Source organism: Lontra canadensis, unplaced genomic scaffold (assembly GCF_010015895.1).
Source record: "Lontra canadensis isolate GAN:19392208 unplaced genomic scaffold, GSC_riverotter_1.0 scaffold54, whole genome shotgun sequence".
Taxonomy (NCBI): domain Eukaryota; kingdom Metazoa; phylum Chordata; class Mammalia; order Carnivora; family Mustelidae; genus Lontra; species Lontra canadensis.
The window spans coordinates 1,044,605-1,069,650 of NW_022631048.1; the positions used below are offsets into that span (position 1 = coordinate 1,044,605).

At 43.0% G+C, this 25,046-nt stretch overlaps 1 protein-coding gene and 1 pseudogene across 4 annotated transcripts in view; one reads left to right on the forward strand and one right to left on the reverse strand.

Moving 5' to 3' along the window:
* POU6F2 (POU class 6 homeobox 2) overlaps positions 1-25,046 on the forward strand; it is a 419,114-nt gene that overhangs the window by 303,612 nt on the left and 90,456 nt on the right. For all 4 annotated transcript variants that reach the window (XM_032874946.1, XM_032874948.1, XM_032874947.1 and 1 more), the window contains exon 5: positions 170-522. In XM_032874946.1, the coding sequence (XP_032730837.1) occupies positions 170-522 (353 nt within the window). The remainder of the gene's footprint in view (positions 1-169; positions 523-25,046) is intronic.
* On the reverse strand, positions 15,084-18,013 carry LOC116877862 (annotated as a pseudogene).

A 25,046-nucleotide genomic window follows, 5' to 3' on the forward strand; every position in this document is an offset into this window, starting at 1 on the left:
CGGAGGGACTCTTGTCTCCCAGTGCCCCCACGACCCTCGCCAGCCCGGAAGAGACGAGGGCGGGCGAGCAAACTCTTCCCCTCGCGGCTCGCGCCGGACAAGCTGTCGGAGACCCCGCCAGCTGTGGTCGCGCGTGTCTCAACTCCACGTTCCCTTTCTCTCCTTGTAGCTACCTCATCCCTGAACTCCCAGCTCCAGCAGCTCCAGCAGCTCCAGCAGCTCCAGCCGCCGCCGCCGCCGCCGCCGCCCGCCGGCCAGCACCCGCCGCCCGGGCCGCACGCGCCCCCGCAGCCCCCGCAGCCGCAGCCCCAGCCCGCCCCGCCCCAGCAGCCGCCTCCCGCCTCCCAGCAGCCGCCGGCTCCGCCCGCTCAGCCCCAGCAGCCCCACCCCCACCCCCAGAACCAGAACCAGAACCAGAACCAACCGTCTCCAACTCAGCAGAGTGCAAGCCCCCCTCAGAAACCCAGCCAGTCTCCGGGACATGGCCTTCCGTCGCCGCTCACGCCACCCAATCCTCTGCAGGTATGCTCCCCGCCCCGCCCTGCCGACCCCGGGCCCTGCCCTCGGGCGGCGTCACCCCCCCGCGCCCCCCAGCACCCCACACCTCCCCCGACCCCCCACCGAAGCCCAGGGCCTGCAAAACTTGGCATCCGGGTCCACAGCGCCTAATTCGAATTGATCTCTCAGACCCAGGGAGGAGGAAGTGAGAGCAGGCAGCTGGGGAGGCATGTAAACGAAACAAATAGACGCCCGCTGATGTTGCCCTCGGATGGATAAATGTTTTCTCTTTCCTCCTGTGAGAGGCCGGCACTGGAAGTGCACTTGTAGCCCGTAATAATTCCATTTTATGATACTTTCTGAAGGCAGCAAAGATAGCATCCAATTAAAATTATTACTAGCACAGTTTTGTAGCCCCGTGGAGAACTGCATCTCCTGTCCATGAGGCATGGTGGTTATTTCTCTATATTATGAATACAACAGTGTCTTACCTTAAGTACTTTGTGCTCTTTTGTTTCTATTTTTCTAAAGACTCTCTGGGGTTAAGAGGGTAAAGAAATTCAGCCCCAGTCTGTGTCCCAGATTCCAACCATTCCAACCATGCTCTAACAAGTCCTCTAAAATGATGCACGGAGCCCCAACAAATCCACATCTTTATAAAATAATAAAGCTTCCGGACATTTACTTTATTACCTTGAGGCTGTGGGCATCAAAAAAAAAAAAAAAAAAAAGATATTCAGGCTAATTATGAAAGCTGATCTTTAATCTCCCCTCATTCGGGAGTACATAACTTTAAAGTTCAGAAAGCCATTCTTAACTTAGATGCCTTTAAAATAAATTAGCTTCAAAACATAATGGCCATGACGTCAACACCTCCAGTCCAGAAATTAATAGCGCAGGTTTTGACTTACATAATTATGGGCTCCCCAGTGAGATGACCAACGATTTAGTACCAAGTGAGCAGCCTGGGCGCTCATTTCAAATGCCAGCTCAACCTCCTCCTTGATCCTCAGTGTGGGACACAGGCAGCCCTCCCCTACCTGAGGGCGACAGTCACACTGCATCCTTAGGTCCCCAACAGCAAAGTATGCAAGGTCACGCTAGAATGACACACGGACAGAAAGGCAAGTGGATTAGAGACTTAGTATTTTAAGAACTGACTTTGTTTGTTGTCCCTTAACTTTGTTTCTGTGAACTTGAATTCTCAATGGTGGCCCAAAGTTTTCTTGGAAATGAAAGCATTTGAGTGAGATGAGTAATCGCGTTTTCCCTGGCACTTGGGTCATGACTACTTTCAACGTGAACACTCTCTTGAGTCGGTTTTGAAGATGTGTTTTTTAAAATCTTACAAGTGTGAGACAGCGTAATACCTTTGACCTGGGACTGACATGAACACAAGCTATAAACATCTTCAGTGTGCACTTGACATCTACAGAGAAAAAAGGTACGATTAAACTTACAAGATGCACAATCGTAGCTGTCCCAATGTTTTTAGTGTTTGGAATTCAACTCTGTTATTCCAAAGAATGAGTTTAATGCTTTTCAGGAGCAGTTAAATTTGACGGGCCTATATATACACCGTCCTGTTAAAGACTTCTTCTACCTGAGCCACCTAAACAGGTGAAATTACCAAAGAAAAAATGTGTCCTTCTCTGAGGGGTGAGGTTGCTTAGCTCAGTCCTCTGTTGTCATGTAGAATCCGGTGTTCATTACGGTGGAGTGAAACTCTGAACTCTGTGGACAACAGTCTTCTCGGAATATTGTCAACATCTTATAGATCTCTATTGGCCAGTAAAAGCCAGGTGTAGACAACCCATCTGAATGGCTGTTGACAGGACTTGTGGATGAGGTGACCAATCCACCCCATGGAAATAAATCCTACTAGGAGAATTTCCCAAAGTTGTCCTAATGGTTTCCTATGAAAGTCCAGGGGCTACGTTTTGTTTTGTATTATTATTGCAAGAAATGAAGGCTTGGAGCCACATTTCATTCCTTACATTACAACCTTGAGAGAATATTCTCATTTTTTGCTCTTGGGGTTTTAACTTATAAACTTAATGAATACGTTGTAACTTCTGTAGATCTAATGGATGACCACTGAAGGAATGAATCTGTAGAGCTTTTAAAAATTTTACCGAGTAGATAGAGAACTAATTTTGAATAAATATATATCAGTGGGCATAAAAGGATTTTTCCCTTCATGATAGACATATGTAAAGGAAATGAATTCCATGGTTTTGAAATACCAGTTTTTTCTACACTAGTTGAAGGATTTTTGAGTTTGTGGAACATTAAATGTTTGAACTTTTTAAAGAGAAAATTTAAAAGGACCTGCGAAGATATTTAACTCTCAAAGGTAATGATCTTCATGAACGAGAACACAGTGTTTTTGTTTGAATATTATTAAGGGGAACAAAGATCAGCTAAATTCATATGTGACAGTTTAAATTCGATTTTGTGATTCTTTATTTTCATGTGAGCTTTGTCCTATGTTTTTCCAACTCTGCTTGAGAGAGAGTAGTTAAGAACAACGCAACCTAGGTTGTCAGGGAGAACCAGTAATGCAGGAGGTTTAAAAAACCAAAAACTTTGAAGGATAATAATTACTTCTACAGTGTGCAGAGGCTGTTGTATCTTCAGGAAAAAAATAAATTAAGAGCAGTGGTTTGTGTGGGTCTAATTGGGTGAGGTCATTTCTCGAGATGAGAAAAAAGATGAATCGTGCTGGCAGAGAGTATCACTCTAGACTGAAATTCTTCAAATAGTTCTTGTCAGGTTTTTCTCTAAGACTGCCATATAAGGTTTTCACCCTTTTACTCAAGTCCATGAAATTGACTGCATTTGCAAAACCCAGTTGTTGCTTCCAGACACATAGGAGTCTCTAGGATGGTCACTTCCGAGAACTAATCTTGGTTGCTCAGGGTTATAAGGGAGCCCGCTGTCCAGCATGAATACCAGCATCTGGCCCCTGGAGGGCTGTCTTTACATTGAGGCTCAAAGGCTACCCACCCACAAATTCATTCTCAGCAGGGGTGAAGAGAGGATTTACACTTCCCAGTATAAATAAGAAAAACAGATTGGATTTACAAAACACGTTGGTGGGTTGAATTTAATCCATAGGTTCCTGGATAAATATCAATCCACACTTCATCTTTTTCCTCTAACCCACTGGCCATGGGCTGTGCTGGAATCTAAAACTAGAAAAACAGAGTGTGTTGGGTAGGAGCAAATCAAAAACATAAACGGGAGCAACTTCAGGGGCAGAAAACAGAGGGTCTCATTCCTAGGTAGGAAAAAAATGTTCAGTTCTAATTTCAGTACATAATTTTGATCTGGATAAAGCCCCTATAAACCGAAGAATATTGAAATACCTCCTTTCTGTGACCTTTGAGATGGCTTGTCTTTATCCCATTCCTTGGGACTTTTTATTGGCCCGAGAGAAATTCTAAATGTATATAAACGCCCCGATGTGTGCATGTTCCTTGGTCAGTGATCTGGGGGTGAGCCGGCCATGGTTGAAGCCTAGTCACGGTGCCCTGGGAAGGGAGCTCCCGGTTTTGAGGTTTCATACTCGTCTGACCCTTCTTCCAACTAGCTGACCATTTGGGACAAGTCACATGAGCTCTTGGACTTAATTTTTCTCGTCTGTTAAATGTGTGGTCTGGATGATTTTTAAGATCCCTTTCAGGCCCCGGAGTCTATGTAAATGTTCGTAGGCCTCTGTACTGGCCACTGAAAACGTGATGGTCCTAAGGAGTCTCTGGGTATTCTTCAAGGTCATGTTAATTTCTTCCCACTCAGCTGGGTGGCAGAGTGGAAAGAGAGTGGGGACAAACATAAGTGGGATAATGATAGCAGAAGCAGATTTTATCTTAGCCAGAGAGTCCAAATTAAAGTCAAGTTTTTATCCTTAGACAGTCACCGCTGTAAGCTCTGGTCCCAGATTGCTTTTCCACACCTATGCATTAGAGAAGCTTAAGAAACCAAATGCTGCATTTAACCTTGGCCTTCCACATGCCATCTTGCATGGCAGGAGGCAGGATAATCTTTTCCTTTTCTTGTTGTATTGCACATTTTAATAAATAACAGAGGGAGAGAGAGATCTGTGGAAGCAGTTAGGGGAGGGAAAGTTATCTGTGCTTGGATGAGGAATGAGGGGCATGGTCACCTCCTCAGAGGTGAAGTTGCTCGAGAGATAGTGTAAAATTGTTCTCGACCGTGTGCATTTGCCAAGGTAAAGGTCTTGTTACCACTCAGGCATCCGGGAGTAAAACTGTGTCCAGATTCCACCTGTGCCATGTAGCGGACACCGCCTCCTAATCTGATTTGGGACATTTTCCCACTGGCAGACTTTCAGTACGAAGTTCCAAAGTGTGTGAGTGATGGAGAGGGTGGTACAGTATCCCTTGTTAAAACAGAGACCTGGGTGGCTCAGTCGTTAAGGGTCCGCCTTCAGCTCAGGTTGTGATCCCAGGGTCCTGGGTCTGGCTCCCTGCTTGGCGGGAAGCCTGCTTCTCCCTCTCCCACTCTCCCTGCTTGTGTTCCCTCTCTCGCTGTGTCTCTGTCAAATAAATAAATAAAATCTTTAAAAAAAAAAAAAAAGAAAGAAAGAAAGAAAGAAAATAGTGTCCAAAGGGCTTCTTTCTATAGAAAGGCTCTAAAGAACGCTCTATGTTAATTAACTGGAATTAAAAATAAAACTTAAAAAAAGAAAAGAAAGGCTCGGTGCCCTGGGCCAACCTCCTTTTTCTCTAGGGGTTAGTCTTAATTTAACATGGGATTAGTCAAAACTCTGTGGGTCTAAGTTTTTTCATCTCTAAAGGGAGGGGGGTAAAATGAAACTTTCTCGAGCTCTGCCTTCCATTGTTCTTATAGTTTTAGGTTACAAACCTCTGAAACTGTGTTGACTGACCCATACAGGTGCAGGGGAAAAACACAATCTTTTTTCTCTCTTCATTCCAGGTTCTCAGGCTGGGGCCCATAAATTTGACTAACAAAAGACAGACCCAACAGGAGGAAAATAAATAGGAGCTTATCAACTTGGGCATCACAGGTGGGAGCACTCAGTGAGGAGTAACTCAGAGGGGGTGGGTTCACACAGCATTTTAGCAAAACAATATACTGGCAGAGAAGTGACAAGACAAAGGAGAAGGACTTGGAGTTTCCTGGGAAGGCAGATTGTGGGAAGGCAAATATGGGGAAATTCCTTCTTTTCTTTTCTTTTCTTTCTTTCTTTCTTTTTCTTTTTTCTTTCTTTTTTTTTTTTTTTTTTTTGGATTTTTTTTTTTTAGAAAGAGAGAGAATGCGTGCGCATGCATGTGATGGAAAGGGGCAGAGGGAGAGGGAGAGAGTCTTAAGCAAACTCTGTACTGAGTGTGGAGCCCAGAGCCCAAAGCTGGACATGGGGCTCCATCTCACGACCCTGAGATCACCACCTGAACAGAAACCAAGAGTAGGATGCTTAACCGGCTTTGCCACCCAGGCACCCCTATACTGAGAATTTCATAGAAAGTAAAGGCTAATTTTGGCAAAATCTGTTATCGATTCCTCTCATGCTAGAAAGGTCTACAGTTGTTCCTTGCCACCAACTGCTGTCCTTCTTGGTAGAAAGGGGAAGGAGGGACATTTTAACACATTTATGTCCTGCTTTTGGCAAATAAGGAATGCTAGACAGCTTTTCTTTTCTTTTTTTTTTTTTTAATTTAATTTTTTTTTCAGTGTTCCAAGATTCATTGTTTATGCACCACACCCAGTGCTCCATGCAATACGTGCCCTCCTTAATACCCACCACCAGGCTCACCCAACTTCCCATCCCTCCCCCCTCCAAAACCCTCAGCTTGTTTCTCAGAGTCCACAGTCTCTCCTGGTTCATCTCTCCCTCCAGTTTCCCCCAATTCACTTTTCCTTTCCTTCTCCCAATATCCTCTGTGTTATTCTTTATGCTCCACAAGAAAATGAAACCATAAGATCATTGACTCTCTCTGCTTGACTTACTTCACGCAGCATAATCTCCTCCAGTCCAATCCCTGTTGATACAAAAGTTGGGTATTCATCCTTTCTGATGGAGGCATAATATTCCATTATATATATGGACCATATCTTCTTTAGCCATTCGTCTGTTGAAGGACATCTTGGCTCTTTCCACAGTTTGGCGACTGTGGCCATTGCTGCTATGAACATTGGGGTAAAGATGGCCCTTCTTTTCACTACATCTGTATCTTTGGGGTAAATACCCAGTAGTGCAATTGCAGGGTCATAGGGTAGCTCTATCTTTAATTTCTTAAGGAATCTCCACACTTGCATTCCTACCAACAGTGTAAAAGAGTTCCTCTTTAGAGAGCTTTTCCTATATCTACTTCTCAGTTGTCCTCAACTCAAAATAATCCTCATGCTGAAGTGACACCTTTTGTGGTGGGATAGTCTGCTACCCTTGTAGGCATAGTCACATAACCCCTTTGGGGCCTTGGTTATTCTAAGAGAACTCAGATATCTCCATGCCTACATGAGGCTGAATCACAGTGTAGAATTCTCCTGGCCTGGACCAAAACTAAAGTGAAGCAAGGGATGTACTCAGATGCAAAATTCAAGGTGCTCCCCAAAAATGCAATTGTCAAGATAGATATTTCTTTAAAGATTTTTGAAAATTTATTTATTTGTGTGTGAGAGAGAGAGGGAAGAACAAGCAAGAGAGACCACAAAGGGGGGGGTGAACAGAGGGAGAGGGGGAAGCAGGCTCCCCACTGAGCAGAGAGCCTGATGAGGGGCTCAATTCCAGGACCCTGAGATCATGATCTGAGCTGAAGGCAGACGCTTAACTGACTGAGCCACGCAGGCATCCTGACGATAGTGTTTTAATGTAGTATTTTTAAAAATCAAAATGAATGCCAAAATCCATGATGCACTGGATATCAAAATTTTGGATATAGGATCAGTAATAACCTTGAGTCATATTGGAGTCTGAGGCAAGATAAAAAGTCAGCAATACTGATTTTGTTGATCATGAATTCTTTTGCATTCATTTTGATTTTTTTAAATATCACATTAGATTCATCTTGATAATTGTGGTTTAGGGGAAACTGCTTAATTTTGTGCCTGAAATGACTGCCTCACTGCCCTCACCCTCAACCCCCACCATTTGGATACCAACTGCGTAAATGATTTAGTTGGCAAATAGCCTCCAAGGCCAGTGACTTTGCATCCAGTATAAATTCCATCCAGGTCTTGGATCCCACTTTCCAGTTGAACTTGACAGTTGTACCAAATTTTGTGCAGTAGAAAGGCAGGTGGGTGTTGGAGAGTGGATCGGAGCAGGGGGGGTATGGTGGAAATCCATGCTCACTAAATAGTGTATGCATGGGTCTAATAAACCAATCATTTTGATTGAATTGAAATGTTTTTAATTTGGTTGACATTTTTCACCGAACTGGTTTATGGTTTTATGAAAATGAGTGAGTTTGGTGACAGTGTTTATATTGATACTTATATTTATATTTATTATAGGCTATAAATGTGTGCAGCATTATTGATTATACTACATATATGAAAGAGTATGAATTTATTTGGCTATACTACTGTCCAGGAAACTGAGAGTTTCATTTATCATTCACTCTTTCAGCAAGAGATTGGGTGAGAAACGGGAGTCCCTTTACCCAACCATACTCAGCACTGAGTAAAATAAACAAAACATATTTATCCACATTGTCTGCAAGGGACAATCTTTCCTTTTATGAAAGAAAGAAAATCTCCTTTAAAAAAAAAAACTCTCAGTTCAACATTACTGACATTTCAAAGAATTTATTACAAGCATTTGAGATCCAGGAGGAACAACAAAGTTTATATTGCTTTGAGAGTGGCAGGGGGGAAATTAGTTTACAAAGAATATACTTATACAGTGTGGTGCTTCTTTGTCATTGTCTAGATTTACCATTTCTGGGTAGTGCTGTGTAGATTAGTCAAATCATGTAGAAAAGGGTTTAACAAAGCAGATAGCATGTTCACCCCACTGACTACGGAAGCTCGCGTCAAGTAGCGATAGATAGGAGGGGTGCCAGATTCAAAGAGGGTGGAGAGATTATTGCTGCATTTGGACATGGCAAGTTATAACTTCCCCAGGGAAGCCGCCCACTCTGAGCATCACAGTGGGCAGATCTGTGGCTCATCGGCAACGAGTGCAGCCATGAGGCTGGAGCCGCACACGACGTCCAGTCCCATCACCGTCTGTCGGATGGGGCTGATAAGCGAATCTCAAAGTCTAGTTCAGAATATTTCTAAGCCGTTTCGCCTCCAGGTGCATAGATGCAGGTTTTAGTGGCAATTTGAGATGCCCCAAATGGGCTGGCTGGCACCTCGCTCCGAATGAGCAAAATACAGCCACGTTTATGCTAACGTAATACCATCTTCTTGGGGCTTGCCTCATCAAGCGTTATTCCTTGTGTTTGAGCCTCAATTCACTTCCCACAGGTTTGGGATACATTTTCCACGGACTTTTAAATTGACTTTCACAGTATAGACTTGCAAGTGAATATTCTCCAGGTTGTAGAGGAAGCACTTCTCTCATGATTTGCAAACATTTAGGGAGCATCTATGGTGTGCTTGGGGGCCCCAGGGAAGGTTTGCAGAACAGACAGTGTGGTGCCATAGAGGACGTGGGTCTTTAGAAGCAGACAGACTTGAACTTGAATGAATGCCAGCTCTGCTGGGCACTTGGGTGAGGTCTGCCCATCCTTAGCCTCGATCTCCTCCTTGGCTGGAGGGATGATGAGAGGGTAAATGAGATGACTTACATGAGGGTCCCTGATAGATAACAGGTACTGAAAAAATACCAGTATCCTGCCTGCCTTCTTTCCTTTCTTGACTACCAATACTACCATCTGAGAGAGACAGGAGGCAAAAAGACCCACTTGAAGTTGAATAAAAAGCGAATATTCATGGGAATATAAAACTCTACATGTCCACAATAGAATCATGCACATCGCACCACCAGAAAACCCATCTAAGCTAACATGAGGCTAATAAGTTTTGCAGAGTCCAGCTGGGGAGGCAAGGAGGATTTCTGAGGAGGGGAACACGGCAGAGTGGGGCTGGTCTTACACAGCAAGGGCAAGTCTGCACAAAGGCCTTGGAGAAGGTGGGGAGCAAGAACGAATTGTAGCCATGCACTCTTGGAATCTTAAAGAATTAGCACTTCAACCCATAGAATGTCAGATTATCCTCCAATGTTATTAAGATCCCAAAATTATTTTTTTTCCTTCTAAATTCCCAAAGTTGTGGGTTTTTAATATGTGGTGAACAGGAAGAATCTTGGTAATCTGGATTCTGCCACTGACTGACCATGGACAAGTTGCCTAATCTCAGGGCCTCCATTGTGTCACTTAGTATATGAAAACTCTGTATTAGATGATCTTTTTTAAAAAAATTTTATTTATTTATTTGACAGAGAGAGATCACAAGTAGGCAGAGAGGCAGACAGAGAGAGAGAGGAGGAAGCAGGCTCCCTGCCGAGCAGAGAGCCCGAGGCGGGGCTCGATCCCAGGATCCTGGGATCATGACCTGAGCCAAAGGCAGAGGCTTTAAACCACTGAGCCACCCAGGCACCCCTGTATTAGATGATATTTCAGCCCTTTCCAGCTCCACATTCTATTTATGAAATATCACAAATAAGGTGGTTTGAATTCCATGGAAAGGAAGAGCAATGTATATACCACATCATAACCCAGAACAGGTATGCAACATTCCAGAAAGACTCCTGATAATATGTGGCCAGTATTTGCAGTGTGTTTTGAAATTTACAAAGTGCATTTTATAGACAGTATTTCATGCAGTGGTCTCCTGGAATAACCATTATCATTTATGGGCTCTATCTATGTATCTTTGTACTTTCTTAGTACTTTGGCCTCCCCTTTCCTCCTCACAAGAGCCTGAATCTTTGGTTCAGATACAGGGAAGCAGACTGTCAGAAAGCTGAAGGGACATTCTCAACATTATTGGCAGACCTCAAAGCATCTCTGTTTATATTTTACTGCTTCTGCTATTGTTCATTTGGGTTGTTGGTGAGTTATATATTCTTATTCCCTTATTTGGCTGTCAGCATTTTCTAAGGCGGCATTCCCAAAGTGTCATCCATAAAACACCAAGGCCAAAGAAATTGCATGAAAACAGATTTAATGGTAGTTAAGGAGATGACAGATAGATGGATGGAAGGGTGGATGGATGGATGGATAGATAGATGGATGGATGGATGGATGGATGGATGGTTGGATGGATGGTGGGTGGATGGATGGACAGAGAGAAAGATAGGAAGATACCACACACTGCATGCCACTCCTAGATATTTCTCAATGAATAGTAAGACACTAAAATCTAAAACACATCCTGCAGTAGAGATGTCTAGTCAACATTATTTAACCAAGAAATTCTCAAACTCATGTAACCACTGAACTTCTTTTTTTTCACATAACACTAATTAATATCCCATGAAAAAAAATCCCTCAGCAACTACTCTAAGCCTTCTTTCTCTAATTATCACAGCCGCATCCACACAACTAAAATAATCTTGCATTTTCTTACCTAGAACATTATGCAAAAATCCATAGACCAAATCCTATAGACTAGACAGTCGAGAAAACGAAGTATAGAAAAGTGGGGAAAGAGCGAAGAAAAATTTCAAAACCAAAGTAAGAGGAGGGAAAGCTAAAACCAAGCTTGGTCCTTATAGTTGGCAATGGAAAAAAAAAACAGTGGGTCGAAAAATTAAGGGAAGGTCTGCTTGGGCTGCCCCTCATGGCAGCTGAGGTATTGGAGAGCTTCTCCTCTAGCTGGGCTCCCCCCTTTCCTCTTCTTCACTGCCTGTTGTTCCTCTTTTTCACACAGCACTGCACCTGGAGTCATGCCTACCATGCCAGGGCATGGAGAAGTGACAGCAGGGTACCCTGGGACCCCATGGCCCCTGGCAACCCTGTGGTATCAACAGGGCAGAGAGAGCATGCTCCCTCCCCACTACACCTCCACCCTCCTGCCTTTTGACTGGTGGTCAGGACATTTTCCCAATACCCTGACAACCACATTCTCAACTCCCGGGTTTAAGAGTGATTGGAATCCAACCAACAAGTCAAGTCAGTTTGGCATACAGGTGTCAGGCGTCTAGAGTACCGGATCTCAGTACTCTCTGTCTTTGGGGCACTCTCTCTCAGAAGTAATGCTCCCATCCTGACTCTTTTCTTCTTTCCTATTTGAAAAGAGAGAGGTAGTACCTCAGAGACACTGGTGTTTTCCTTCTCTTTCATCCTTCTCTGTGGAGAACTAAATTGGGCATTCTGGCTTCCGTATGGAGATAAGACATAGAAAGGTGCCATGTTGAGAATCTCTTCTTTCATGTGTAAGAGGAATCCACATGGCAAAGGTTCGGGTGCTCCTTAGAGTGGCCGTCCACTGGCAGGGCATTTCCCAGACCTTGGCCCCTCGGTGGGGATGCCTGTGAGGACAGAGATGAACACAGTGGTTGGGAGAGCTCCCTGCATGTAGATGCTGATGGCTTTCTTCTGGGAACTAGTGGCTCTCATCTGAAAGCCCAGTTGGGCTCTGATCAATGCAACTTTCCAGCCCGACACATTTTGCCTGAACTGTCATTTCACTGGGATCAACCATCACTTAGTTTTCTACACCAGAAGAAATGGAACTGTCATAAAAGAGAAGTCAAGTCAGGGAGCTCCTTCTTTTCTCAGCTGGGCTCCATATCCTCCCCGAGGCTGGCCGCTCTTTCCAGAGTTGAGCTCTCTGTCATTGCATTGTGAGGTTATGAATGTGGCATTTAAAGAGAACAAAGCAATGTTGAAGAGTTCAGAGAGGAGAAGATTTCAGAGAAACCCTCTCACTTCCCCCAAAGAAAGCTCTCTTGAGTCTGGTTGTCTTGGAAACTTGTATGTTGTTAAATCAGAGGGAAAGTCAGTCATCTTGTGCTTCTGTCTGAGGTTTTAAAAATTAACATTCCTTAGTGTAATTACCACCTTCAGTATTTTGCACACTATGGAAAGAATTTGACCAATCTAGCGCTAGAAAACCAAATTGTCCTTGGAACCAACCTGGACAAGGCAGAAAGTTATTAAAGGCAGAAAGTAAATATGGGGTATTTTCCAAGCTCCCCCAGTGTAAATATCACCATGAATATATTTTAAGCTCTTTAAGGCACAACATGCATACCATTTTCATTACTACTGGATTTCCTTAAGTGATAAAGGAGGTATCTTCATACGGGAAAGGCAGACCTCCATGTATTCAAATATTTTCAGGGCCATAGGGCCCCATTAATTCGCTGCCTTGTCTGACCCCCTTCCTTCTTCTTGGCTCACACAAGCAATGTCATCTCCAAATAGCTGTGGCCATGCCCACACTGTATTTTGTTCAATTCTTTTACAAACTCAATGGCAGTGGTTCCCAGCATTAGCTGCACCTTGGGAATCCCCTGTGGGGATTTTTTTCTTCAATGCCAACACTTGGGCGAACCCAAGTGGGGTAAAGCATGGGCATCAGCATTCTTAAAGCAGCCCAAATGATTCCAACTTGAAGCAAGGGTTAAGGACAACTACCTATTGTCTTGTAAATAGGCTCCTAATTATTCATTACTAAAAAGCAAATTCCTACTTATTATTCGTACAAAATGCCTTTTACATGAAATGTCCATTGCAGGAGTTGGTGCTAACTTTACTTCTATGATATAATAAAACTAGGTCTTCATTTCTAAGAAGATGGAGCCAGTGTTACTTCGACCCTCTCCCTCCCCAGATTCACAGCCCATCAGGAAATGAAAACAGCCATAAATGTACTTTGTTATCCACTGGAGCCTTTCCCAGACTCTGAAGTTGGGTTATTAGCCAATATTTGCAGAAGAATCTCACACCTTGTGATTCACCTCTGACACTCAAAATAGGAGAAATAAATAATCTTTTAACACCCTCTTGTTCCAAACAAGAACTATCTGCGACTGGCTGAGAGTTTATTAGATGTCCAGACTGCTGCTAGATGATGTCTCATCCAGTCTATACCTGGGCTTCTCAAGCTTTTCTTTGCATATGAATTCCCCTAGGACCTTGAGAAATGTAGACTCAGATTCAGTAGCTCTGGGTTAGAGGGCCCACCCCAAATTCTGCATTTCTAACCAGCTCAGGTGAGGCTGATGCACCTGGCCCTCTGCCCACATCTGGAGTAGCAAAGCTCAGTGAACCTTATATGTCCCAATTGCTCTCTTCATGGCGAGGAAGTTAGAAGTAAGGACCTTTAAGAGGCAAGATTCAAACCAAAGTCTGTCTGACATAAGACCTTGTCTACTGTGTTCAACTGCCTCTTTTTAGTCTTTTTTTTTTTTCATTGTGGATGTCCATCTGTTTGAAAAGATCTCATTTAAATCCATAATGATTTCTCACTTGCAGATGAAGATGGAGGTAATTGCACAGTTAGGAGAAAGGCTCTCTCCATCCCCTCTTTGGTCTGTCTTATAGCTCCTGATCTCAATTTCAATCTTATCATTGCTCGTGAACAGAAACTCTGAAGTTAGGGACCAGGGTACAGCCTCACATTCTTCTCTTTATTTGGTAAATCTACTAGTTTTGTTGGAACCGTTTCTACCCAACTGAAACTGAAGTACAAAGAGATTGAAATGCTCTGTGACCACCAAAAAATCAGAGCTGTAAAGTTGGTGGGTCTCATTCCAATTTTTAGGCCCAAGATCGCCTGGCTATACGACTGGGAAGCTCACCCCTTCCTATATCCCCACCATCTGTCATACAGCCACAGAATTGCACCTGAGACTCTATTTCAGTGGGGGGCAAGGGAGTCTTCTACACCATCATTTCAATACACTTTTTCAAGAGCAAAAGCCAAAATCAATGTAAAATGGTAGCAAAGTCATCCTCTAGATGTAGAAGCCATACAGAGTCAGAACATAGTTCTTTTTCCCTGATGAAAGTTCCAGTAGTGTGTTTTGTGAAAGCTCCTTCCCGTCTTCATCAGGAGTGTGGGAGTAGGGTACACAGTCACATTCACATCGAGCACTGTCTCTCCAGTCACATCTAACTTCCAAAATGGCTGCTTCCGTAAGAATGGAGAATTTGCTGTGTGATCATCAGGAGAGGTGCCATCATGGTGAAGTGATGTATTCTTCATAAAATGCAAGAGAAGTCTTCAAGAACATCCACCCGCTCGAGGTTCTTAGCACATCCTTTTGGACTTCCTGTAAGTGGACATGTAAACCCAGTAGCCCAGGCAAATCCTTACCACTTGCCCAGTGTCTGCCTCTACCAGGTTGGACAGGCGGGTCTTGCTGATTAAATGGCTTTAGGAAAAAAATAATCTCATTAACATCTTCATTTTCAAGGAACAGAAGAAACCTAACAGAACTTGTGCAAATATTAGTCGCTAGCCTTAGGATACACACATGAATGCGTGGATTGACCTAAAAGAAAACAAACAGGGGAATTAATCCCTGCCCACCCAAGTCCAATATGTGCATGGATGTGTATTTGCGTTAAAGCATTAGACTGTATGCGTATTACGTAGACCATTTTTTTTTTCTTTTTGAACAATAAACACCTTTTTTACATCACCAATGATAGGAGGGAGGAAGATTTATTTGTCTTTCCAGCTTTGATTTTCCTCAGCAAGAACTCTAGCTTCTTGCCCTCTAGCGCGTGTCCATCTGCTCTCGGAGAGAGGCGCAGGAGAAACTCGCCCTGCTGGAAACATTCCTCCAGAAGACTGCTGATCTAGGCATTCTTTTGCCTTTCCACATATTTCTTCCAAATTTTCTTTGATTGTTTTTTGTTTAAAATCTCTTCCTCCTGGGCAGTCAGTGTGGCCCCCTTCTTGCAGCCCAGAGGCAGTGCGTAGTGGGGCTCCTACCACCATCAGAGAGGGCAATTTCCTTGCGCACAATATGGTTCGTCACTGGTGCGGACCAGTTCCTGGTCGGAAGCATTGTAGACAACATCGGTAACCCTCGTTTTGCACTTACGACCCTCAGAGCCCCCGGGGATGTCCCCAACGTCCACCCTCAAGGCACAGGACTTCTTCTGGCCTCCCTGAAAGCAGACGACGTGTATTTGGGCGGTGAGGCCCCATCTTAATGTTGGCACTGAGGCTTCCCAGCTCATACTTCCGTTTCTCATGGTAGGGCTTTCTCCTGTCCTCTGTCTTGTCCTGAAAGAAGCCCTTCACTCTCGGTGTTTGCTGCAAAAGACCTATTATGTAGGCTTTCCAGTCTTCGTAGTTACATGTATGTGTGTTCCACAACTGTGTGTATATATAATTGCGTTTATTCCATGTAGACACTGGCACATATTTACTTAATTTTTTTTTTTTTTGAACACCAACTCAGGGATTCTGTAGAGTGTCCACTTACAGGGTTATCCATGTAGTCTGGGCAGATCAGCGGAGTGTGAGCCCAAGGGGAGAAATGACATTGTCTGCGGTCTTCCTTTCTTTCCTCTTCTGCGTAGGAAGTTTTGGAGAGAATGACTACGCAGTGCCAGAGATTATGAGTTTGCTTAAGTGTGAATGGCTGATTGCCGCGTGCGGTGCTGGCCCTCCCCGAAGGTGATTGACTGGGGCTTCAGGTCTTCACACTCGATGCCTGGATTTGACTCAGAAAGTCTGCCAAGTCTTTTACTCGGAAATTTATCTTAATTAGATCTGAAAGACCTGCCACAGCAGAATAGTCACACCGATTAAAATGAAAAACAGGAGAAATTACTGATCAAATTAATCATAATGTCGGGTTACAGCTGTAGGTCTGATGTAATTTGCCACTCCAGTGAGTTACATCGGCCCGGCCCGGGAAAGGGAGCTGGCTTTACGCTGATCCGTAACACCCGCCCGCTCCAGGCGCCCGGGCAGGAGGCTGATTCCATTCATTTTCCGGGCTGCCTCTGACCTCCTTGCTGCAACTAGAAACAAATCAGGCACCAAACAAATGGGGGTGGGGGGGCGGTGAGTGGGGAGGCAAGCCAGAAATGTTCTCTTATCCAAGTGATTGTACTATTTCAACATGGTGAGCTTTTAAAAGTTAGCAGGGCAGGCTAGGGGCTTTGTATCTAGTTGGGATTTTTGCTCTGGCTTTTTCCACTTAACCTCATCTTCGCTTTCCTTGCGGTGACCTGACATTGATTAGATGCAGAACGGGAATCAAAAGGTCATAGGACAAAATCTTTGGCTCTAAGCAATGAGAAAATAGGCCTTTAGAAAAATCTCCTTGCCAACAGGGCTCTACAACTAGTGCACGGATAGAACTAATCTAAAGTGTCCCAACAGAAGAGGAAGAAACTTCAGCTGTAAGAGCTGATTGTCCCCCAAGAGGGTGTGGTCCTGGAATTCTAATTTTTAAATAAACACCGCGTTTCTAAATTTTAAATAAACCCACGTGGTGTGTTAGGGTGGGGCAGGAGAGAGAAGTAGGTGAGTAGGTGGCTGTGCACTAACTTTTTTAAGGAAACAATTCGGAGTCCAGATTCTTTTCAACAGGAGCCTTGACACTGAGCAGTGATTCATTCAGTATTTACAAAACACATTGCCCTATTAGCAATGCAGAGAAGGCGCCCTAAAAGACATCCCGGTCTAGACTTTCCATTGGCAGACCTCAGAAGTTAGAATTTAGGAGCAATGTAGAACCTCTCTCCAACCAGGTCTGCTTTATCGGGGAGCTATAGACGCCTCACTTGGGGAGAGCCCTTTTAAAACAGAGGTGACAGGAAGGTACAGAGAAAGGAAGCTTCCTTCCCAATCAATGGTGAATAATATGTTTGGGGCACCACGTTCTTCCTCTTTGACCATAAGATGGTGGCCCAAATCCCATCCAGTCATCCCTACACCAGATGCTTATACCTCTTCATCCCCAGTGTGAAAAGGCCCCCATCCTGTCTTCATACCACCAGTAATAAATCGGGTACATTTTGTAAACGAGGGAGCTAGGCAGTCACAGAAGATAATGGTGGCCTTGGCGCTCAAGAGACTCTGCTTCCTGCACCTTTCTTTGGATCTTTATGAAGATTTAGGTGGGACAATGTGCCCAGATTGGGGGAGGATATAATAACCACATTTGGCGTGGTTATTACATGGGCTTAGTATCAGGTTTGTAACCTAAATTTTTAAAGAAAATAATAAAAGAGAATAGAAAATAACAAGGCATCCTATCACAGGTAGTAAAGCTACATGTTTTTTCTTGAAGCTCCTATTTAAAGTATATACATATAGATACATGTATATAGTTCCAGATAGAGATACATATAGAGATAGATTCGTTCATATACGTTTGTATGTACTTTCTATGTATGTATGTGTTAGATTGAGTTGTCAAGTGTATTTCTTACCATGAAGCAAGGTCAGAAGAATTTGAAGAACACTGTCCTGAAAAATCGAGCTCTTCAGGGAGGCCAAGGTGGGAATTCTTAAACATAGAATAGCGCAGGAAGCCAGGTTATTAGTGTTCCAACATACTGAAAGTGACGATGAGCTCCTCAACACTGACCGCCATCCCCAACAGTCAAAAAGGACCTGAACAGTTCTGCCATCCACTCCCAACCCTGCCACATACACAACATTGCAGGGGTCTTCAACGTTATACCATTGCCCCCGTGGTGGAAAATTCACATAAAATTCATAGCTTAACAAACCTATTAAATGAGAAATGGAGCAACATATTTAAAAAGGACAAAGCAGTCCCAAGGAAAGTGAAGAAGCCATTCTAAAGAGAAAGTGGAAAGGGGAGGGGAGAGAGAATGCAGTGGGAAGGAAGCCCAAGACCCCACACTGATTTGGGTTCCTGGAACATTAATCAAGGGGAAAATACTGTCTTGAGAGTTACAGGATGGGAGCGGGGTCCACGGGCTCTGGTCAGAACACTCATGGGCTGGAGAGCTCCACATCCACAGTATCGGAAACTTTCTCGGTTCTCCTCCCCTGGGGCAGAACTAGCATCATCCTCCCTGATCTGGTCTTCCTACTTCTGTTTCCTCCCTGATCCTATCCACTGGGCAAACCACGTCCAAGATAACCTGCCTAAAAGACTGCTTTGTTCCATCACCCTCATACTTAAAAAGCCCTCTTTGGGCCTTCTTATCCTGGGTGCTCTAGCCCTCCCTTCCACTCCATCTCCACTGACCCCCGCCCAGGACTCCCCCCACCTCCCAGGCCTCAGGTGCCTTGTGCAGTCCACCTCACTGGCTGTGCTGGGCCCCAGGCCATTACCAGGCATGCCTGTTCTCCTCACTACTGCCCTGCATGCTTCCCTACACTTCCCTGAACTTCCTACTCCCTACCTGGTTGTCCAGCCCTCAGTGAGTGCACTCCTCTCTGACTCACACATTACTTACTTACTTACTTGAATTATAAGCCCCTTAAGAACAGATACTATGTTTCACACCTCGGTACATCCCAGGACTGTCAACAATTGTTTTCGTGATTTCTCATGTCATAGCTACTTATTGCACAAATACTTTAGCTGCCTGTTATCCGACTACCTTAAATTTATTTGCAAAATTACTCCATGAAGATAACAAGTAGTACTTGTTATCTTCATGTTTGTTTCATTAGTAATGAAAGAAATGTTACCCATTTATTTTTATATTTAGAACAATGCCTCATACATAGTAAGGACTATGAAAACCTTAGATCTTGTTTTGAATGTGATTTCTTTTTTTTTTCTCCAAGTCTGTTTGTTTGTTTATTTATTTATTTATTTGTTTGTTTTAGTAATTTCTACACCCAATATGGGACTTGAACTCACAACCCCAAGATCAAGAGTCACGTGTTCTTCCAACTAAGCCAGCAGGCACCCCTATGATTATGATTTCTTTGAAATGGTTCTAACACTGTTGTTCTTTGCAGTGTCTTCTCAGTGGGCTTTGGGAAATCCAGAACTTCATTTAGACTGCTTCAAATCAGCTTCTTTCCTTTGGCGGGAAATGTTCATCAAAGCAAGGACCACCATTTTCCATTTAATCTTCTGTTTCCTTCTCCTTCATCTCTATGACCCATGGTGGTTCTTGATAATGGAGAGAAATGCAGGCCTTCTTAGTATTTTATAGATCTAATTGATCTGGGAGTTAAGTCGTATTTTCCAAAGCATAAAAGTATTATAAAACAGATAGAAAGATCCAAGGAAGATGAAAGGGAATCTCCCACCAAGGGTGTACCTCAGGCCCCCACTTGGATACCAGAGACTCTCATGTGACATGCTGTGCTGCTCAAACCCCACTGGTACAGAATCTCCCAGTAGAAAAATGATGATCCTGTTTAAAAATGAAAATACCATTGAGCTTTTCGTGCCAGGAACTATGGTAGGTGTTTTGTCTCTGTTTTCCTACTTATGCCTTACAATCACTTATAGTAGTAAGAAAACCAAGACTTAGAGAAGCCAGTAATTCACCAAAAGCCCACAGCTTCTTAGAGGTGGGGCTGGGATTTGAGTTCAGAGTGTCTGGCTCCAACCTGGGGGATGTCAAATAGTCTTTTAACTGGGATGGTCTCTGTATGCCTGTTGTCCAGTGTAATTGCTAATAGAACCCATTTCACACTCAGAACTGTCATGGTTTGGACAATAAATCATTGGAGTCCCTTCTCCCAAGCTCTGCTCTCTATGTCACCTCCAACATTTATCCAAACTACCTCTACCTGTTTTCACCTCACGGGTGAAATTGTTTGGCCATAAAAGCTAAGGCACTTGGATGTCATCTTAATTTAGTGAAAAGATGGAATTAGTCATTTTTAAAAATATGTTGTGTTCTCTCTACTTGGCAACTTTAATAATTTTTCAAAATACAATCCTATTTGAGACAAGAGAATCTTTGGATGAGGGCCACAGGAGACACCTTCTTTTCCCAAATGATTTGGAAAAACCTAACTGGGATGGTTCTTGGATCCTGACTGAGGTGACTAACACCATGCTAACAGAATTATAATTTAGAACAGAAAGCTTTACCAACCACCTCCTAAAAGATGATGTTCAATGAGATGTTCAAAACAACAAACCACCTCCCAAAGATGGTGTTCAACATATATTATAAGGAGAGGAAAAGAACTCACACAGTCATGATCCCGGGGTCCTGGGATCGAGTTCCGCATCGGGCTCTCTGCTCAGCGGGGAGCCTGCTTCCTCCTCTCTCTCTCTGCCTGCCTCTCTGCCTACTTGTGATCTCTATCTGTCAAATAAATAAATAAAATCTTTAAAAAAAAAAAGAACTAATAATTTTTAAAAAGATTTTATTTGTTTATTTATTTAGAGAGAGAACATGCACATGTACATGGGGCAAGAGGCCAAAGGAGAGGGACAGAAAGAACCTCAAGCAAACTCCATGCTGAGTGTGAAGCCCAATGTGGGGCTCCATTTCACCACCCTGAGGTCATGACCTGAGCCAAAAATCAAGAGTCAGACACTTAGCTGACTGAGCCACTTAGGCACCCCAGAACTAATGATTTTTAAAATCAAGGTGAATGGGAGCCCAAAATGCAATATTATTAAAAGATTTGCAGGTGACATGGAGGGGAAGGGGTACAACGTTTCCTTAACGAAAGTGGGGGCTCCAGAGTACTGATTGCTCCAGCCTCTCTCATTTAGGTGAGCCTGGAGGGTGCTTCAGAGAAGCCATAATTCCCAGATTGGCCACACATCAAAACCACATGGGAAGGTTTCTGCAGCAAGTAAATCATAAGAAAGAGAGAGAAAGAGAGATTGAGATGAAGGACTAGAGGAGGTTGGACATGTAGATCAAAAGATACCGCAAAGAATTTCATGATGTGGACTTTGTTTAGATTACAGTTCACGCAAAGGTGAAAAGGAAAAAGAATAACATTTATGAGGCAGTTGGAAATATGGCTGCTGATGGGATGTCTGATCATGTTTAGGGATTATTTTTAATATTTGTAGGTGTAATGGTGGTATGTAGTTATATTTTTAGGAGTGTTTTCTGAAGATACATACTTAAATACAAATGAAATGGTAGGATGTCTAGATTTTCCTCAGATGATGTGGGGAGGAAGAAAATAATACTGGTGGAGGTTGTTGTGTAGAGTATGGATAAAAGAAGCCTGGCCATGAGCTGATAAATATTGAAGCTGGGTGATGGGTCCATGGGAGTTCATGATAATATTGTGTCTTCTTTTACATGTGTTTAAAATTTTCCATAGGAAAAAATAAAGAAAGAAGTTTAAATGACTTGGGGATTCTTTAATATAGATTCCCTTCACTCCACCCAACAACTACAAGATCAGAATCTCTGGGGTGAAGCCAGTGATTTTGATGATCAAAGAAGTTGAAGAACTCTTGCGCTATGGAGCTATAAACAGTTTCTTAGATCAGGATAGGTTGGCCAAGGCTCAGGGCAATATACAGATGAAAAATGGTTGATGGGTTGAAACACAGCATCTTAAGAAACAGGTTTTTTCAAGTGAAAGATTGAAAAAGTGAAGATAGTTATTAATATCTGATGAAATATAAGAATAGGAAGGGTACTAGGAAACTAAAAATAGAAAAGATCTTTCCAGTTCTCAAAAAGAAAAAGAAAATGGGAGGGCTTCTTCTTCAGTGATGTAGATTGAATATGTAGATTTATCTCTATACATCTTCGGGAACTGCACTAAAACAATACTCAATGAAAAATTTTTTTAATCATATAAATCCAAAAGGACAAAGAGAAGTGTAAAAAAGACAACAGTGGGCAAGTAATGTCAACCAAATTCTGGAGAAGCAAGTGGAGGAGATAACCAAGCTGAGAAAGCTAAACACCAAGGGTCTGAAAGGGACACAGCAAGAAGCAAGGCAACACTTGGGGGTTGCAGACACCAGGTGCCATGGAAGATGGGGATGGCAAGCCATGTTGCTGAAAACAAGGACATAAGTTAATGACTGCATAATGAACAGTTAGACCCTCAGCTGCTGCCCAATCCAAGCAGGCAGGCAACTATCCTTCTAACAGCTTTATGTGTGAGAAATTGAAACAAGAGACCCTCTAGACTGGAGATATAGGTCTGGCTGGCTGCATGCTGGAGAGAGCTCCTTACTGCTGACCAGGGCATCAAAGGGGAAGTCTATAACCTGAATGATAAAACCTGGCCTCCCTGGGCCACTTACATGGTACACAGATGCTCGAGTATGCAGGCATCTCACTGCCTTCCCACCTCAACCACCCCAGGTAATAATTGGTGGATTCTTCTTGGGAGGAACCTGACCACTAATCAGAGAGAGAAAAGACTCAGTGATCAATATTTGCCATCTCCAACATCGCCAGGTCCCTGCTATGTTTTTATAGGTGAAAAGACAACAAAGAATTACTAAATATTTGAGAAATGCCTTTGTCTGAAATCAGAAACAGAAACAAATGAGAGGAGACATTTGTTGGAAATAGAAGCAGTAGAGGAAGGAGAACAATTCTATAAAAATGTTAAAACTAATATCCTATAGAATATCCATAGAGATCATGTATCCACAAAACATGTAATAGGTGCAGTACACACAGAACACTTAAAAATAATTCAGGAGATAAATAATAGTTAAAACAGTGATAGCAGAAATAAAAATTCAGTAGAAGGTTTAGAAAATAAAGAAAATCTGTCAGAATGTAGAACAAAAAGACAAAAAAGAGAACAAATTAGTAAAACAAGGAGAAAATGGCAAATCATCCAGGAGATCTAACTGCTGACTAACAGAAGTACAGAATCCAAAGCAGGGAGGGGAGAGAGAGAGAGAGAAAATTATCAAAGAAATAATCCAAGAAAACTTCCCAGACTTGAAGGATATTACCTCATTGAAACTCTCACTGAGTGAATAACCTAATGAATGAAAACAAAACAAAACAAAACACCTGAAATGTATCATTGTGAATATTTTCCAGGGGAGAATAGATAAAATACAAGGAATCAAGAATCAGAATAACACTGGGTTTCCATAGCAATTATTGAAGCTGGAAGACAATGAAGCTGGAATAATTTTCCTCAAAACTTTGAGGGAAGATGGTTTTTAGCTTGTATTTAATATACTGCTGAGCAACCAATCAAATATAAGAGTAAACTAACGATCCAGGTGTAGAGTCTCTGGAAAATTTGTCTCAAGTTGATCTGTCATGCATTCATCATCAACATTAACTGAAAACATTCCACCAAGATAAGAGAGTAAGCCAAAGGACAGGAAAATTGGAGCTTTACCATCAAAAGGGCCATGAAGGAACCCCAAGGCTGATAGTTACATAGCAGAGTTAGAAAGCAACCAGTTTCCACTGGGGCAGAACATTGAGGACTCTAGAAATGTTGTCCCTGGAGAAGAGACAGGGGAGGGGAAGGGAAGGGAGCAGATGAGAAACCAAAAGAACACCTGGTATGGTTAACCTAAAGGAAAGCAGTGTTCATCATTCTTGAGATGAGTCTGGGAAGAATTATGAATAGAAAGAAAACTAAGCAAACAGGAATGCAATGACTAACTTTGATAAGAGCAAAACCTTTTACAAGGAAGGAGGGAAAAAAAAAAAGAGTCAGAGGCAAACAGAACTTTTGTAGTCCCCTAAAAGAAGTTCTGATTAAGTCAGAAACTCTGGTGTCAGAACAAAGGGACGCAGGAGGAGGGGAAATAGGGAGTGGGTGCGTCAGTGTTCAATTCTCACCTTCCACACTAGAAGTCAATCACTAGTGCCCCATACTGGCAAATCAAGAAAAACAATTTAAGCTATTATTTAGAAATAGGGGAGACAAATCCCGAAAGGAACATTTAAAAGATTTTGGAGAACATGGGGAATTTGGTTTTAGGAGTAACGAGGCTTGAGTTACACAAGTTCAGTGTATTTCAGTGTTCGACTTTCTACACCAAGACCCTGCGTGTTTATCAATCCCTCTGCCTGGACACTTTCCCCCTAGATATCCAGCTTGTTCCCTCACTTTATTCAGGTCTTGCCTTACATTTTGCCTCATCGGAGTCCTTCCCACACAATCATATAAAATTGCACACAAGACACCTCTGCTCCTTCATCATTCTTCAGAGGTCTTATTGCTATCTGACACGCTATATATTTATTTGATGACTTGCTTGTCTTTTTTCTTCTTCCAATTAGAATGGAAATTTCATAATCACAAGACTTTGTCCCGTTCACTGCTACAATCCAGCAAGAGTCAAGTGCCCACACTGGTAGACCTAGGACTATAGGGGCAATCTCTAGAAAACAGAGCTTCCTAGGAGATATACGCACAGAGGGGTGTGCTGTTGGGAAAGCCAGCGAGATGTCCCTCTCAGAGAAGGGGTAGCCACTTCAGAGGTTCTCTTGTAGAGACGTTGGACCAGAGAAGCCTGATGATCCCGTCCAGTTCTCAGATCCTGTGATCAGTCCTGAGGACAGAACAAAAGAGAATGTTATATTTCTCCATAAAAGCAGGGTATGAGAGGATGATGCTTTTATCACCAGCTGGACTAAACTTTGCAATGCACAATGGAGGAAAGTTAAAATACCTTCCTGGCAATGCTTTGAACTCAAGTTCAAGTGTTGAACCTGGCTCAAGTCTTACTTCATGGGTTTGGTTTAATTCATCTG